This window comes from Balaenoptera physalus, assembly GCF_965194825.1.
Source record: "Balaenoptera physalus genome assembly, chromosome: 11".
NCBI classification, from domain to species: domain Eukaryota; kingdom Metazoa; phylum Chordata; class Mammalia; order Artiodactyla; family Balaenopteridae; genus Balaenoptera; species Balaenoptera physalus.
In genome coordinates, this window is record NC_138896.1 from 102,978,737 (window position 1) to 102,994,714 (window position 15,978).

A 15,978-nucleotide genomic window follows, 5' to 3' on the forward strand; every position below is an offset into this window, starting at 1 on the left:
CCCCTCCCCCTTGCCTTTGCTCTGACAGTCCTGGTTCTCGCTTTCCCGGCAGGCACCCCACACTTACCTCCTTCAAATAGCTCTGCAGCGGACGCGGTCCTCTTTGGAAACTTGGCCTTCACCGTGTTCGATCTGAGCTAAAGGACATTTCAGGGATGCTTCCCGGGGGAAGCACACTGACCGTGGACTGGAGGGTAGGAACACCCCCCTGGGGCCTCCCCATCCCCAACGGGCGACCTCACCCTTCCAAAAAGCCACCGGAGCACGTTTGAGAAAAGTTAAGCTGTTTTATTTCACAGGATAGCTCCACGTCAAACCAGCAGGCACCATCAGAATACGCAACAGAGGATCCAGTCAGACACTCTACAGCACGGGCGCTGGGTTGTAAGGTAGAGAAATGATGTCCGGGAGAGGGCAACACTTATCACCACATGGGGACAGGCAACCAGCAATTTCCGAGGGTGGTTTCGGTTTGATTTTCCTGACAGTTTGGGGAGGAAGGAAACCAAAGGAAACGAAATAGACCAGCCACTCTGAAGCAATCAGAACGAAACCTATTGCCAAACCGTGTAAACAGTCACACTGCCGGGGACTAGAGCCTGAGCAGAAACTCTGGCCAGAAGCTACTTCCATTCGAGGAAAGCAAAATGCACTCTGGCTGTTCTGGTTCAAGGTTGTCGTTTGCCTGGGACAGTTCACACAGAAAGGAGGTGTCGGCAAGGGGCAGTCCCAGAGGATGAGACGGCGGGACCCTGGCAGATCAACCTCAGAGAGGCAAGGAGGACGCAGACCTGGCAGCAAAGCCCCTGCCCTCAGCTCCCCCAGCAGCTTTGGGTATGTGGGGAATTCTCCACAAGGCTGCTCAGAGGAGCGGGGACCCCAGAGAACCGGGGAAGTTGCCATGAAACATCACCATTAGCTCTGCACAGCAGAAAAATCATCTTAGCAACACCTCGGCTCACCCGCTTCCTGCCTTTTCCTCCAGGCCTCCCTCCCTGAACCCAGCAGCCCCTAACCCCCACGGTTGTGAGCCAGCCGTCCTTCTTTCTGGGTTTCTCAGGAGGATGAGGCATTTGCTCTAGTATGAAAAGTTAGGGACAGAGAGACTGAGAGGAAGAACCATCACATTAGGTCTCATGGTTTGCCATCAGCCGTGTACGTGCACTGAGCGCCAGGTAATGACCAGGTCCCAGGAAGTCCTCTGCATCCGTGCCTCCTGAATGAGAAAGAAATCACCCTGACAAGGCACTCCGAGGGCCTCCAACAGGGAAGCAAGCCCCACACCAGGCCCTTCCCTGTGCTGGCCCCCTGTGGGTACCACCAGGCAGTTCTGGAGTGTTTGTTTATAAGGCAGATCGCTGAGCTGCTAGTTCCGCCGGCAGCCGAGGGGTGACTCCACTTCCCTGCATCTCTTCCCACTTGGATTTCTTCACGGAATAGGAACCTTGCGTCCCTCGGGAATGCGTTTCTCTCCTGCCCCTGGGCCCAGTGACCTCAGAGAAAAGACTCCCAAGTCTAATTCCCAAGCTGACAATTCCTTCCAGTTGTGCGCTCTGTCTGGGGTTCAAAAGGCGCTTCAAGGTGAGAAATCGTTAGCACTGAAAACAAGGGAAGGCAAGAAGTTTTCACAGAATCCCACAGCTCAGAGCAGCTCTTTAAGAGAAAAGGGGACTAAAGGGAGAGAGTGAGAGAGGGGTAGGAAGCACGGCTCATTCTCCGTTTTATCCAAGAAAGGTCCTTAGCGGCCGGAGGCTGGGCCCCTGGCCCAGGAAACTAGACCAGGAATGAATTGTCTTTGGTCAGTTTAAAATGAACATCCTGCTGGTTCATTCCTAAAAGAGACTGAACACCAGTAACACAAAAAGACAAAAGGCTTGACCTCAGGGTAAGTTGAAGGTTAAGAAACTGTTCTGTGAAGAAAAAAAAAAAAAAAAAATTGCCCGTTATCAATGAACTCATCAGTACAGCTTTCGGTAATCGTGATGGACAAGCAGGTAAACACCACTTCCTCTTGTACAACTGGTTATACTGAGGACTACTAACTAGGTTACTACGTTTTCCCCCACGCTCACTGTACAGTTAGGTTTCTGGTACTTGTTTTTTACATTGATCTATCTACTAGGTGCAAAGATTTGGTGAGTGGCATTGGCTGTGATTTCATTGTAGCCTTTTTAAAAATTACAGTTTCACATTTTAACAGTTACTTTCCAGCATTTAAGCAAATACAGCAATATATAGCGGACTAACACAGGCAGGAGTCAGGGAGAGAACGCCAATGCTCGTGACAGTGGGCGGGCCTGGATGCGTGTGGAGGCGGCCTGAGACATGCAGAGCGCCAGATGGGTGGGGCAGGGGGAAGTCTTTTTCCACGTGGTTCTGCATCAAGGCTCAAATTTGGAGCTGGATGAGTGGGGTGTGAGCTTCCCTAAATGTGAACTCACCAGCCATTTCCCAATGGAAGAATAGGTGCCTAAAGAAAACGGCAAAGGCTCTGCCCTCAGGTAATTCAGTGAAAGGCAGGCCTATTTTCAACAAGGAAAGATGAAGTTAGTCATTTCAGAGGAAAATCCACATGATCTGACTGGAGTTATGTATTTCAGGCAACAGATCTGTCAACTCAGATTTTCACTTTTCATCTGGTAGTCATGGCAGACAATGTGATACTTTGCGCAGGAGGCCACTGCATTTAGGGTCTGGGAGTCTCTCTGGGGTAGAAATGAGAAGTCTCTTATCCTGCTGAACATCACAGCATCCTTGCAAATAAATGACTTTACGAGCTGGACCCAGCCCCACTCTCAGCCATCTATTAAATCTTGGACAAGTCACAGCCATCCTAAGGCCTTGCTTCCTCTCCTAACCTGTAATATGGGGGTATCTTTATGTGCTAAAAAGACAGAGGGCTCCTAGCTCGTTCTGAGGCTCTTTCATTTCCGGGAGTTATAGGCAAAACAAGGAAGGTCAAGTTTGTCACTGGCCTCTCCCTGGCATTCTCTTTTTGTGCCCTTTCTTATTCTTTCCTCCACTGTGTGCTCTCAAGGCCAGTGCTTCAGGCAAGGCAGAGTGGCTCACCACCCCTATACACCTAGGTAAAGTGGCTTCATAGGTCCCCCCGTCTGGCGACCAGAGGAGAGGGCGAAACTTAATCCAATGGGCTGAAATGGTAATGATGGAATGTCAAGAGGTGATGTACCTGCAGGACCGTGCTTCATGGCGCTTATGAAGCTGGTAGGAAAATGCCACTGCCCACTTCTCAAATGCCATTAGGAGGTTTCAAAAGGAAGGCGCTGGATGGTTTTCACCTTAGTGATGACCGTGAAAAGAGCAATCGTGTTGGCACAATGCTTTCTAGGTTGCACGGCTTGCTCGCGTACATTTTTATGGAGCAGGAAACTGAGGTTCAGTGAGGTGAGTGACACGCCCCCCAAACCTAACCCCATATTTTCAATTGAGTTAATTGTGCTGGAGGAGGTGGGCAAAAGGGAAGGTAAAGGGGAGAGGGAAGCTATTTCATTGCATAAAGTCCACCAAAGCGTTCTCTAGGACGGCAAGTGCCAAGGACGCCCTCCCTGGCCCTGGTCTGAGGTGGGCACTTACGGCCCCGGGTGCTTCATGCAAGAGGCCACCAGCCAGAGCGCGTCACGGCCTGATTTCAAATTAAAATGATGGGAGTCAAAGTCTCCTTGCCTGTTTAGTTCCAGATTTTGACACAGTATAATTAGTAGAAAGAGGAAAAGACAAAATTAAATATTTTGAAAATGGTATAAGTTAAACCTCTATAGTTACCACAGATTTATTCCTACAGCGTTTCTAGGTTTTGAAGTGTTCCACACCACTGTGTTTGGTTTTTTTTTCCTTTTTCCCAACCACACATAACACTGCGCTACGATGGGGCTCAGGCTCTCACCATCCCCTCTTCTACGGACGAACACAGGCCGCTGCAGTCAGGGCTCTTCTCGCCAACGTCCTCCATGCCTTTGGGGTGCAGTTGGTCTTGGCCTCCGTGTGGAAAGGCAGGGTCTCTGGGGTGGACAGGGAGGGGGCTCTATGAAGGGTTCCCCACCTCTGGGAGCAGCCTGCCCGGGGTACCGCCTGCCCCACCCTTCCTTCAGGGGCAGACTGTTCTGGAAGGCCACAACTTCTGGAGACAGTGGGAGACTGGTTTTGTTTTTCTGCAGGTTAGTGGTATATTGCTTCATTCGCAGTTACCGTGGGCCTTTAAATTCTCCCAGAAAAGTCCCTGCAAATCCCACCAAATAACTCAGCGGGAGGTGTTTGGTGGCATGGGTCTGAGGTAAATCTAAGTTTCATAAAAAGAAAAAGGAGATCCTATATACATTTCATATGTGTGTCCAGATCTAGTATATGTATATAGATGCATAAATATATATATATACACACTCCTACAGACACATACGTACATATATACGTGTACATATGCACATACACATACATACACACGTATGGATGAATGTAGAGAGAATGTCGAGAGAATAACTTTCCAGTGACGATACGCGGGTGAAGCCATTTAACATTTGCCACGATCTTGGGAAAGGCTCCGGCTGGGGCTGCTGCTCCTCACCGCTTGGCCGTCTGTGTGCGCACGGGAGGGAGGCCTGTGGATTCACGTGGCTGAAGGCGAGCTGTGGCTCGGACCTGGGCCTCAGCCCCACACAGACCCGCTCCCAGGCTGACCTTCCGGGCCCTGCCCGACAAGGCCAGGAGCACCGGGAGGACGTGGGAGTCACAGAGGCCACCCTCGGCCACGGCGGCCCACGGCGGGCCGGGGCGGTGCCCGCCCCCCCCCCCCCCGCAGGTCACATGGTGCCCGACTTGTCGGCCGAGCTGTTGGGGAACATCTTCTCGGTGGGCGTCACGGCCGGGCTGCCCACGCCCGAGCTGCTGCTGCTGCTGGACCGGTGCTGGACCACGGGCCGCACCGGCCGCATGGGGGGCGGGCGCAGCTGGGCGCCGGCCAGGCGGGCGGACAGGGCTGGCTTGAAGGTGGTCATCATCTCGGTGGACGAGCTGCTGCTGCGACGCATGGCGGCGTCGGGGTCGCGGATTACGATGGTGTGCAGGGGGCTGGCTGGCTCTGAGCTGATGGGGCCTGGCGGGTTCTTCAGGGGCTCCAGGGTGTCCAGCACCACATCTGGCGCCTGCTTGACTGTGTTCTGCCTCTCCAGTTCCCGCAGCTCGTGCAGAGCTGTGCTCATGGTCTTCTCGATGTCCTGGGGACAGGGAGAGCGCTCGTCAGCACGGAGTCTGGAGGCCTGGGATCTAACCCTTCTGGGGCTGCCACCCAGCTTGTAGGCTTCTTAGGGAGGCTTCCCCACAAATCTCATGGAAGGGATGAAGGTTCGATCCCAGGGAGTCTTATAACCATAAGGAAAATCAGTGTGAGTATCGCAGACCTAGTGGAGGCAGGCTCTGCAGTCAGACAGACCTGGGTTCAAATCCTGTCTCTCTGACTTCCCTGCTGTGTGACTGTGGGCAAGCTACCTTACCTCTCTGAGTCTCAGAATCCTCATTTGTAGATTACAGACACGTATAATACTGACCTCAAGGGGTTGATGAGTGTATTTAATGATACGGTCCCTGCGAAGAGCATGGCATGGCACCTGGTACCTAGTGAGTATTTCCAAATAATGACAATAACAATGGCAATAATAGCTAATACCGAGCACCAATTCAAGCCCCTTCCCCTAACAATTCACTTAATCCTCTCACTTACCTGGTAGGAGCTACCATTACGCTCACATCACACATGAGGAAATGGAAGCTCAGACTGGTTAAGTAACTTGTCCAAGGTCACACAGCTACTTAGCAGCATAGTAGTTCCAGCTCCAGCGTTCATGCCCCTAACTATTATTATTAAAAAATCTCTCTCTCCTTTGTCCGTAGGAAATTTGTGTGGAGGTTGTATATCAGAATGTTTGCAATGCTCACCCCAGGATGATAGGACTGTTACTTTCTTCTCTGTATTATAATCAGAAAAAAAATTTTTTTAAATGGAAAATTTAAAAAGCAACAAAAATCTTCATCTGCCTACACAATTCCCAGGGATATTGTGATATTTAAGAGCTCATCAGTATGAGAGCACTTTGAATGACACAGAGAGAGATTCTGGCAGCCCAGAGGGCCGACCTGGGGCTCAGCATTCCAGGAGTGGGCACTGGAGCTGGACGGCAGCATTTAACCCAGGAGCCCTGGGCCTGGATGCAGAGCCCAGGTTTGGGAGGGAAAAAGGTTCCTCTGCTACCGCTGCTGGGCAACCTCGGGCAAGTCTCAGTGGCTCTGCACCACACTCGGTCCAGGTGCTGAAAGCCCCCTGCTGGCCACGAAGATGGGATGAGACAGTGGACGTGATGACGCTTTGTGAACTGCTGGATGGTGGTTTTCACACTCCCTTCAGCCAGAGTCCTCGGCTCCCGTGGGGTTTCCCAGGGATGCCTCCACACAGAGGCAGGGGGAGCTGCTCAGGCTGAGCTGGGCCACCGAGAGGACAAGGAGGGACAGTGCTTAGAACCGCTGCTGGAAGGTGCTGGCCCACCTCAGGCTCCGGGATGACTATTGAGACACACTAGCTTTTCTGCCTTGGCGCCACTCTGGGAAAACTGAAAGTCTGGTCAGACTGATGGGGCTGGTGCCCGCAGGTGTCCTGCCGGCCCCTTCCCCGTCCAAGTCTTCTTTCACCTCCTCTCCTCCCCTGTCCTCAGGGGGCTCCTGCCCGCTGGGCCTCCACAACAGGCTCCAATCTGGCCTCCATCAGGGTCCCAGCCTATCATTTTGCTTTGTGAAGAGACTACTGATGATTAGCTAATGGCTAATATTAGCATTTATGCTTCCCCAGGACATTTTATCCTTTGCCCATAACACTGTCTACTTTAAAGAAGATGCTGTTTGTGCCTTTATCTACAAGGAATAGCTGTGGGGCTGTGACGGGGGTCCCGCCTGACAGGAGAGAAGGCAGTCCTGTCCCCACCTTTGCTACATCCCAACCCTGCAGTGATCAAGCCCGCCTTCCACGTCCCAGTCTGCTTAAAGTCCCCTACTGACATCACTACTCTGTCTGCTCTACTCCAGCAGGAGCCAAAAGGCAAAACTAATAAATAAAATATAATTATCGCCCCTCCACCACCATCCCCACCACCACCACTCCACCCTCGCAGAGTGTGAGCCAGGAAGACAGTGAGCTCAGAGAAAGATCAGCTGGGGGGTTTAGGCGTGAGCCTTGCGTTAGTCTGAGAGGTGATGCCGTGATCTCAGAGTGGAGCTGCAGAGAGGCGCTGGGGAGCACGGACAGCGGGGGAAAATGATCCCTTTTCACCTCCTCCCAAACGAGACCTTCCCACCTTGGATGGCGGTGCTGCCAGATCCCCAAACTGCCTCTTTTACTGGGCTCCAATCTAAATCCTAAAAGACATTTTGAGACCAGAGGATTTCAGGTAACTCCACCTACTACTACATAGCTGCCCTCCGCAGCCTGCAATGTCAAGTGCTCATGAGAGCCAATGCTGAGCAGGCTGGAGGCCGTCCAGGGTCCCCTTGGCTATTTACATACCGTTTCCCATGCTTTGCTATCGAATGGCAGCTATCAAATTAGAGTGTGTAGCTATGTCTGCAAACGGAAAATGCGAGCGGCATGCCCCAAGTGTATTCTTTAGGCCGCTCTTGCAAAATGCTCTGTGACTAAAGGTCAAAGAAGTCTGGGAGATGGGTGTGCCCTGCTCTCTTTCTTGAAGATTCACAATGCACATCAACATATTTAATAATTCTTGTTGCAGACAACCCATTCAACTTTGTCAGACCAGCATTCCCCAAACTTTCTTGACCATAGAACACCTTTTTCCCCTCCATTAATACCCCCCCATGGAATTAGTCTGCTGTGAGACCTACTTTGGAGACAGTGGCGTAGACTGCATTTGATTCTCCGTGTAAAGGGCTCTGGGCCAGGCCTCAGGTGGCCTGAGCTTCCAGGTGACGGTGGATGCTAGGGCAATGCTTCCCAAGAGAATGGCCTCCAACAATGGAGGGACCAGCAGGCTGCCTAGCGGCTCTGCTGGACCCATACCAAGGTGCTGATACCTGGGGAGTGGGCATTGGGACCTGGGGCCAAACTAGATCCTGCGAGGAGTTTCACTTGCTGTGCTGATATCCCTGAGAACCTTTCCTGGCCTCCTCTAGAACACAGCCCCCAAGCTCTCAGCTTTCCCTTCCCCTTGTGAACAGGGATTCAAGGCCACTCTTCACAAGAGAATCTTAACGGACCCGAAGGTTCTAATTGTCTCTCTTTTCTAAACTGGGAGAAAACACTGGGAAGGGGATACATAATGGGCACCCTGCCAAGTTCCAGAGGGAAAAATGGAAACTTCTGAACTATGATAAAACTATCAAAAACACAGGAAAGTAGCTATGCAAATTATTAAACAATTTAAACAAACTGTTTCATAACAATTTCTTAAATGAATTTGTTTGGCAAGTGTAAAAAATCACACAGGTTTCTCATCCAAATTTTTTAAAAGTTATTTAAAAAAACACAAAACTCTAAGCACTCTTGAAACGCAGAGTCCCCTCCTTCAAGACTCCTGACCCAGCTGCCATTTCACAGCTGTGTGTGTTACTGGTTGGCATCTCTCTCTTCTCTAAACCATAAGCTCCATGTGGGCAGGGCCTGGATCCATTTTAGGTCAATTATACTCTCAGCGCCAGCCAGTGATTGCCACACAACAGATGCTCAATCAGTATTTGTCAATAAATGAATGACAAATGAATGAATGAATGAAAAGATGAACGAATGAAGACATGAAGAGCACAATCTTGCCATCTCATGGAGACGTCTGCCATTACCACATCCCCGCATCCGGGAATCCCACCTCTGGCCCTGGAGACTGGGCCCTTGGGTCTTCACAGGAGCCCTAGCCGGCAGCTGCACCCATCCAGCTTCCGCTCCCCCAGGGGGGCCAGCAGTCGGACGGGGAGCCAGCTCATTATCTACCTCACGTCTGGCTTAGCCTGCGCCTGGCCTGAAGGGCGAAGGGGCTCCCCCGTCTGCAGATGCCCACCCCCTGCCCCTCTGGGTGTCGGCTGGCGCAGCCTGCCTTCCCGCCGGCCCTTACTTCTGCCAGGGCCTCGGCCTCCAGGGACTTGTGGTCCCCCAGGCTGCTGTGCCTGGTGGAGCCGCACGTCGACCGGATGCAGTGCCCTTCGGAGAGCGCCTTCTTGTCGGGGTAGTTGATGCTGCCGGCACTCCCGAACGTCGCCATCCTCCGCTTCTCGGGGCTCTCGATCCGCCCCCGGGAGAGGGGGATTTTGTGGGGGCTGCTGGGGCAGGCGGCGGCCCGGGGTGGCGTGTCTATGCTGGGGCCCAGGCCCCGGGGCGGGCTGTGTGTGTCTCCCCCGCTTCGGCGCCTGGGGATGGCTGCTCCATCAGATCGTAACCGCACTCTGCAAAGGAGCCAGGGGGCAGGGGCATGGGGCAGAGGTCAACCCTGGCCAGTGTCACACGGGTCAGCCAACCCCCAGGCCACGCGCTACACACTAGTCTAGGGAGTGGGTATAGTAAAGCCTCGTTCAGCCAGGAAAGGCACTGTCTGAGCATGTGACTCAGGCCAGCCGGTTTCACCTGCACATACGAAGGAGTCGGGGGCGTTCCAAGCTCCAGCCGGTGGTGGTGCCAATTACACAGTGAATCTCGTCTGCATGTTAGGTCAGGGCCAGGAGGATTTCAACCTGGGAACACTTCGCTCCCGGTTAGGTGGGCTCATTGTATGTTCTTAAGCGGTTTAGAGGTCTCTCTCCATGATTCCAAAGGGCCTCTGACTGGTCTGAGGCATTGAGGCTTGACTATACCAAAGAGTTACCAGCTCCCTGCAAGCTCCCTGCAAGATGGCCCTGGTTTCCGTGGGGCAGCACAGACAACAAGCCCGGTGAAAACAGTGTGGGCTGGGGCTCAGGACACTGGGTTCTAGGCTCAGGAGGCCCCCCTGGGAACTGACCACAGCCCAGTGTTGTCACCAAAGGGCTGTTCCTGTGAGGCTTTTCCAGACCTTGGACAACTAGTCATTAAGAGTAAAATGTGCATCACTGGAACGCCCTTCGTGCACTTGGATACCTTTCACCCCTCAGGGAGGCTGTGGTGGAGTGAAAAGGGGACTAGAGTGTCTGTCAGGAAGGCGAATTCTTGTCCTGTCTCTGTCACAGACTTTCCAGTGACCTCTTTCAGACCCACTTTATTAATCTGTTAAATGGGCGTAATATTCCTTGCCCACCTTCTGAGGGAGGTTCAGTGGGTGGGAAAGCACTTTGAAGAGGTTCTACCCACAGGAGATTTTGCTGTGCCCTATGGAGGTCACCGAGGACTCAAAGGCACTGGTGAGGGGAGGGAAGGCTGGAAGTGGCAAGGGGGCGGGGAAGAGGGGCAGAGTGCGGGAATGGATTGTGACGGGGACCAAGCTCAGTGTGGTCAGCAGCGCTTTAGACCCTGTGCCACCAGCCAAGCTAAGCACCGCCTGTGGGCACCCCAACAGGACCAAAGCATTGGTGCTCGAGAGGAAGAGTACTGGGAAAGAAAGAACGAGAAGAAGGTAGATGAGAGAGGACAGAGGGAGAGGGAAATTGAGGCAGGAGAAAATACGGCCCCCCTGGAAGTCAAGGGACCATGACTCTGTCATCTACCTACCCCAACCGTCCATCTCCCCTGATTCTATCACTTATCAGAACCCTGAACCGAACGGAATACCCTGAAAAGAGGCACTGGGACTTTCGCTGAAATAAATTCATAAACATATGTTCCTATTGTGGCTGATTTCTCTGGCTTTATCTGCAAGTACCCCAAGTGTGGATTGATCCCATGACCTCTCCACCAGAAAAACAAAGAATATGACATTTTGAGAATTCGATTAAGAAAGCAGTGACACACTGCCAGCTTTCCTTTTCAACGTCACATCTTGTGGGGAAGAAAGGGCCACGACAGCCTCCCTCTCTCCCTCCTCCTCTTTTCCTTATTGTATTTTTTTTGTTTAAACAACCACGTGCTTTGGACTCTACCTGTAGAGGGAGTGAGGAGCCTAGCTCCTTACCTGGCAGAAAGATCATGTGACAGCCCCGCCCACACGCAGGAGTGAAGAAATTGGCAAATCTGCTCCCACCAAATATGTGGGTGGAGCCGAGTGTCAATTTCCCCCCACAAAGTGGGTGTGAGACTTCTGTTTCTGCAGTGCACTTCAGGGACTAAGTGAGATTTACATTTTTAAATATAACAACTTAGGTCTTCAACAGAAAGTGGGGAGGAGGTGTAAGAACTAGAGAGAGAGAGGAAAAATACTTGCCAATTTGCAAGTCTCTCTTTCCCATTTATTATTATTTTAAATAAAAAGCATTGGTTGCCAATATATGTCTTTCCTCCTCTTTCTCCACCTCTGCCCCAAGCTGGATCACTTTCTACCTGACATTCTAGGCCAGTTCCAGCCAGCCCACCAGGTGTGCCCCATGTCATATCTTGTGGGGAAGAAGGGGCCACGACAGCCTCCCTCTCTCCCTCCTGTGCCCTTGCTTCTCCCCAGTCAGACACAAACCGGCACTGTACTAGCCGCAAAGAATGAATCCGCATTTCCTACCGGCCCATCACCCCCCCAAAGCCGTAATCCGAGATGTGCTCCGTGGGGGACTGGAGGTCGTTTTTGGAGGAGGCCTTGTCGTCCAGCAGTGGCCCACTGCTGGCCTCGCTGTCGGCCTTTTGGCTCAGGCTGTCCGAGAAGGCATCGTCCCTGGGGAGAAGGACAGACGTGAATTGGGAGGGCTTTGCTCCAGAGAACCGAGACGTGCTGAGACCTGAGGGGCTGGATCCACACACACCTCGTGGTTGAGCCGCTGCTGCTTCTCCAGCAGGAGGCCCTCTGTGGCACCGCCCACGCCTACCTTCCCCTCCCCTCATCTAGGCTCTTCTCTCCCTTCATCTAGGCTCTTCTCTCCCAGCTGCTCGAGGCTGGGACAAGCTAAAGGGGAGGGTGTGTTGGAGAAATGGGGGAGGGGGCCTGCAAGCTGAGCCCTGGGCGATAAGCAGCAGTTTGGGGGCCCAGCGAGGGAGGAGGAAGGCATCTCCATCCCTCCCCGCACCCGGGACTTTGGACAGGTGTGAGGGGCCTGGAGCTTGTTGGGGTGCCCTGCCCGCCTCCCCCCCATGCCCTCTCCCTGCCCTCAGAGGCCTGGGGACGTCAGAGGGCTGCTTTGGATCCTCTTGTTGTTTGCCAAGCTCTGGACTTTTCTCTGTCTCCAGACCGCCCCCTCTGCCATCAAGATGTATGCCTTTGGCCCCCTCCCCTTGAGGCCCAGCTTGGTGGCTGCTTCCTTGGTAAATCAGTTCCACCTGAGGCAGACTGGAGCTCGGAGGGAGTGTGTGCAGGAAGCTTCAAAGGCTTTCAAAGAATGGAAAGTGTAGACTTTCTGGGCATTATGGTGGGGCTAGGTATTTGAGATGTAGGGCATTTTTTTAATGCCTAAAATTCTTTTTTTAAAAAATGGTACCCTCTTAGCTGGAAATGAGGGGATGATTGTTTCTGCCCATCTCCTGAGACAGCCACCTCGGGGTAGAGAATGGTGGGCTATTAAGAGAGGAGTGGGATGGCCACTGGCTACAGGGAAGGTCCAGGAGGGTGGAGGTATATGGCAAGATCCACTGGACACTGAGAACCATAGTGGGTGATAAATGCCCTGGAGGCTGTCAGGTGGGCCGGGATAGCGAGCCAAGGGCACCAAACATTGTCCCTGTGGACTCTGAAGGATGAGCAATTTACTTATTTGTTAAGTGGGTCACCATTCAAAGGGAGGTTAGACATAATCCATTCTTACGGAAGACCAAGTGTGTCATACCAGGGAGAGCAAATTGCTGGCATACGATCCAGTACTCCCATTCCTGTGCCCATTCCAGACATCACTAATCAATCATGGCATTCTTCACAGAAGATCCCAACTCCCACTCACATGTCCTGTACAACTATGTACTGATGTGGGATGAGCCCATCCACGCCGTTGTGACGACCCTCCCACCAGTCCTCGGAGGCGCGGTGGTACAGTAGCAGTGAGGCTCCCTTCTTGAAGGACAGCTCACGCGGGGACCGCCCCACGTAGTCAAACTTGGCGATGGCCTCGATCTGCTCCACTTCTAGAAGGAAAGCAAGGGGAAGAGCATCCATGAGGTCAGCAGAAGAGCAGCCCAGGAGCCTCGCTCAGATGGCCCTGGCTTCTGTGGGGCAGCACAGACAACAAGCTTGGTGAAAACAGCATGGGCTGGGGCTCAGGACACTGGGTTCTAGGCTCAGATCCACTCTCCATGCTGTGATCTCAGGCAGGCCATCTAACTTCCCCAAAAGGAAAATGGGGCTGAAATACTACATCCTTACCTTCCACTGCCCCTCTTGTTCTCCACTTTTTAACACCTATTAAAACAATGTTATAAGAAATTTCTTTTTCTTCTATCCCTTAATGCCAGCTCTTTTTCCATTTTTCCATGAACCCTTTCCCTCTTTGTTCACTTATACTACTACTAGTGGTTCTTACCTTTTGGGAAGTCAAGTCAAACTGATGTTGTATACGGATTCCCTTCCATGCAAAATATTGTACACAATTTTTAAGGGTTCCCAGAAGCTTCTCTTCAGAGCTCATTGTTACGGACTGAATTCTGTCTTCCCTCAAATCCACATGTTGCAGCCTTAACTTCCAATGTAATGGTATTTGGAGATGAGGTGTTTAGGAAGTAATTAAGCTTAAGTGAGGTCATAAGGGTGGGGCCCTAATCTGATAGAACTGGTGTCCCTCTGAGAAGAGGAAGAGACGTCGGAGATCTCTCTTTCTGTCTCTTCACGTGCACAGTGGAAAGGCCTTGTGAGGACACAGTGAGAAGGCAGCTGTCTACAAGCCAGGAAGAGAGACAACAGCAGAACCCAACCCTAATGGCACCTTGATCTTGGACTTCTAGCCCCCTGAACTGTGAGGAAATATATTTCTGTTGTTTAAGCCCCTCAGTCTGTGGTATTCTATGATGGCAGACTGAGCTGACTGACACACTCATCCATGAACTTAATTTGGGGAGCGGGAGAATTCTTATGGGGGCTATAGATCAAGCGTATCTCTTTGCACACACACATTTACCCATAAAAGCTTTATTCTTCTCTGGTCAGTGACAGGCCCTGCCTGGGTTAAGCAATGAGAACCCTTGAGACCCTTGCCCTTGAGACACTTCTACTGCCCAGCTCTGTCACCTCTTGTTTGTGTGACCTCAGGTAGGTTACATAATTTCTGTACATCTCAGTTGCCTTTAGGAGGATTAAACGATAATCCATGAAAGAAGACAAAAAGATGGCCAACAGGTTCATGAAAAGATGCTCAACATCATTAATCATCAGGAAAATGCAAATCAAAAATCAAAACCACGAGATATCACCTCATACCTGTTAGAATGGCTGTTATGAGAAAGACAAGAAACAACAGGAGTTGGTGAGGATGTGGAGGAAAGGAAACCCTTGTGCACTGCTGGTGGGAAATAAATTGGTGCAGCCCCTACAGGAAACAGTATGGCGTTTCCTCCAAAAATTAAAAATAGAACTACCATGTGATCCAGCAATTCCACTTCTGGGTATTTATCCACAGGAAATGAAAACACTTAACTTGATAGGATACCTGCACCCCCAAGTTCACTGCAGTACTATTTACAATAGCCAAGACATGGAAGCAACCAAAATGTCCATCGACAGATGAATGGATAAAGAAGATTGGTGTATATAAACAATGGAAAATTATTCAGCCATAAAAAAAGAAGGAAATCCTGCCATTTGCAACAACATGAATGGACCTTGAAGGCGTTATGCTAAGTAAACTAAGTCAGACAGAAGAAGACAAATAGTGTATGATCTCACTTGTATGTGGAATCTGAAATCCAAAACAAACCAAACTCATTGATACAGAGAACAGACTGGTGGTTGCCAGAGGTGGTGGTGGACGAAATGGGTGAAAGGAGTCAAAAGGTACAAACTCCCAGTGATAAGTAAATCATAGGATGTAATATACAGCACGGTGACTATAAATTGTGCTATATATTTGAAACTTACTAAGAGAGTAGGTCTTAAAAGTTCTCATCATAAGAAAAAAAAAGTAACTATGTGTGGTGATGAATGTTAAACCTGACTTATTGTGGTGATCATTTCATAATATGTACATACATCGAATCATTATGCTATACACCTGATACTAATGAACTGTTATATATCAATTATATCTAAAAAAAGAAAGACACGAGACTTCAATACATTAAAAAAAAAAGAGATGCGTGAAAGTGCTCAGCATAGCACAGACATACAATACGTTAGGTATTCAGGTGATAGTGGCTCTTGCGATTATGATTATAATTACTAATGGCTTTAGCTTATGGGGTGGGTCTAGACAAAGAAATCTGAGTTGCAGAGAATTTAAGTGTTTTGCTCAAGACCATGCAGCTAGTGATCTTTGGGAAGGAGACTTTTGGGGGAGGAGGACAGTTACGCCTATGATTTATTTAACCTGTGTTATAGCTTGTACCCTGAGAGGTGAAAATGGGTAGAAAACAGTAGAAAATGGGTCATGTATAAGTGTTAATGTATCTGTATTTTAAAGCAAGCACAAAGATGTTTAATATTATAAAGAGAATGCATATATATATATATATATATATATATATATATATATATATATATATATATATATACCTATATAGATAGACAGATCTATTAAATTCTAATAAACAAAAGAGTAACAAAGGTGGCCCCTGCTCTCTCTATCCTGCAGACACCTTCCCTGTGCTGAGCATCCATGGGACTGTCTCTTCTCCTGTCCTCGTGGATTATCTTGATTCTGTCCACGCAGCCTGTCCACCTGTCCATCATGGAGTTTTACACAGGTAAAAATTGGCAAAGCCACGATACCTGGCTTTGCCACTTTTTACCTGTGTGA

General features: G+C 50.5%; 1 protein-coding gene across 5 annotated transcripts in view; it reads right to left on the reverse strand.

Moving 5' to 3' along the window:
- Nucleotides 1-267: 267 nt before the first annotated feature.
- The window catches only part of SRGAP3 (SLIT-ROBO Rho GTPase activating protein 3), a 277,808-nt gene continuing 262,097 nt past the window's right edge, over nucleotides 268-15,978 (reverse strand). For all 5 annotated transcript variants that reach the window (XM_082415583.1, XM_082415582.1, XM_082415581.1 and 2 more), the window contains 4 exons: nucleotides 12,979-13,159; nucleotides 11,616-11,765; nucleotides 9,117-9,444; nucleotides 268-5,228 (listed from right to left, as the gene is read on the reverse strand). In XM_082415583.1, coding sequence (XP_082271709.1) covers nucleotides 4,815-5,228; nucleotides 9,117-9,444; nucleotides 11,616-11,765; nucleotides 12,979-13,159 — 1,073 coding nt within the window. In that variant the 3' untranslated portion in view covers nucleotides 268-4,814. The remainder of the gene's footprint in view (nucleotides 5,229-9,116; nucleotides 9,445-11,615; nucleotides 11,766-12,978; nucleotides 13,160-15,978) is intronic.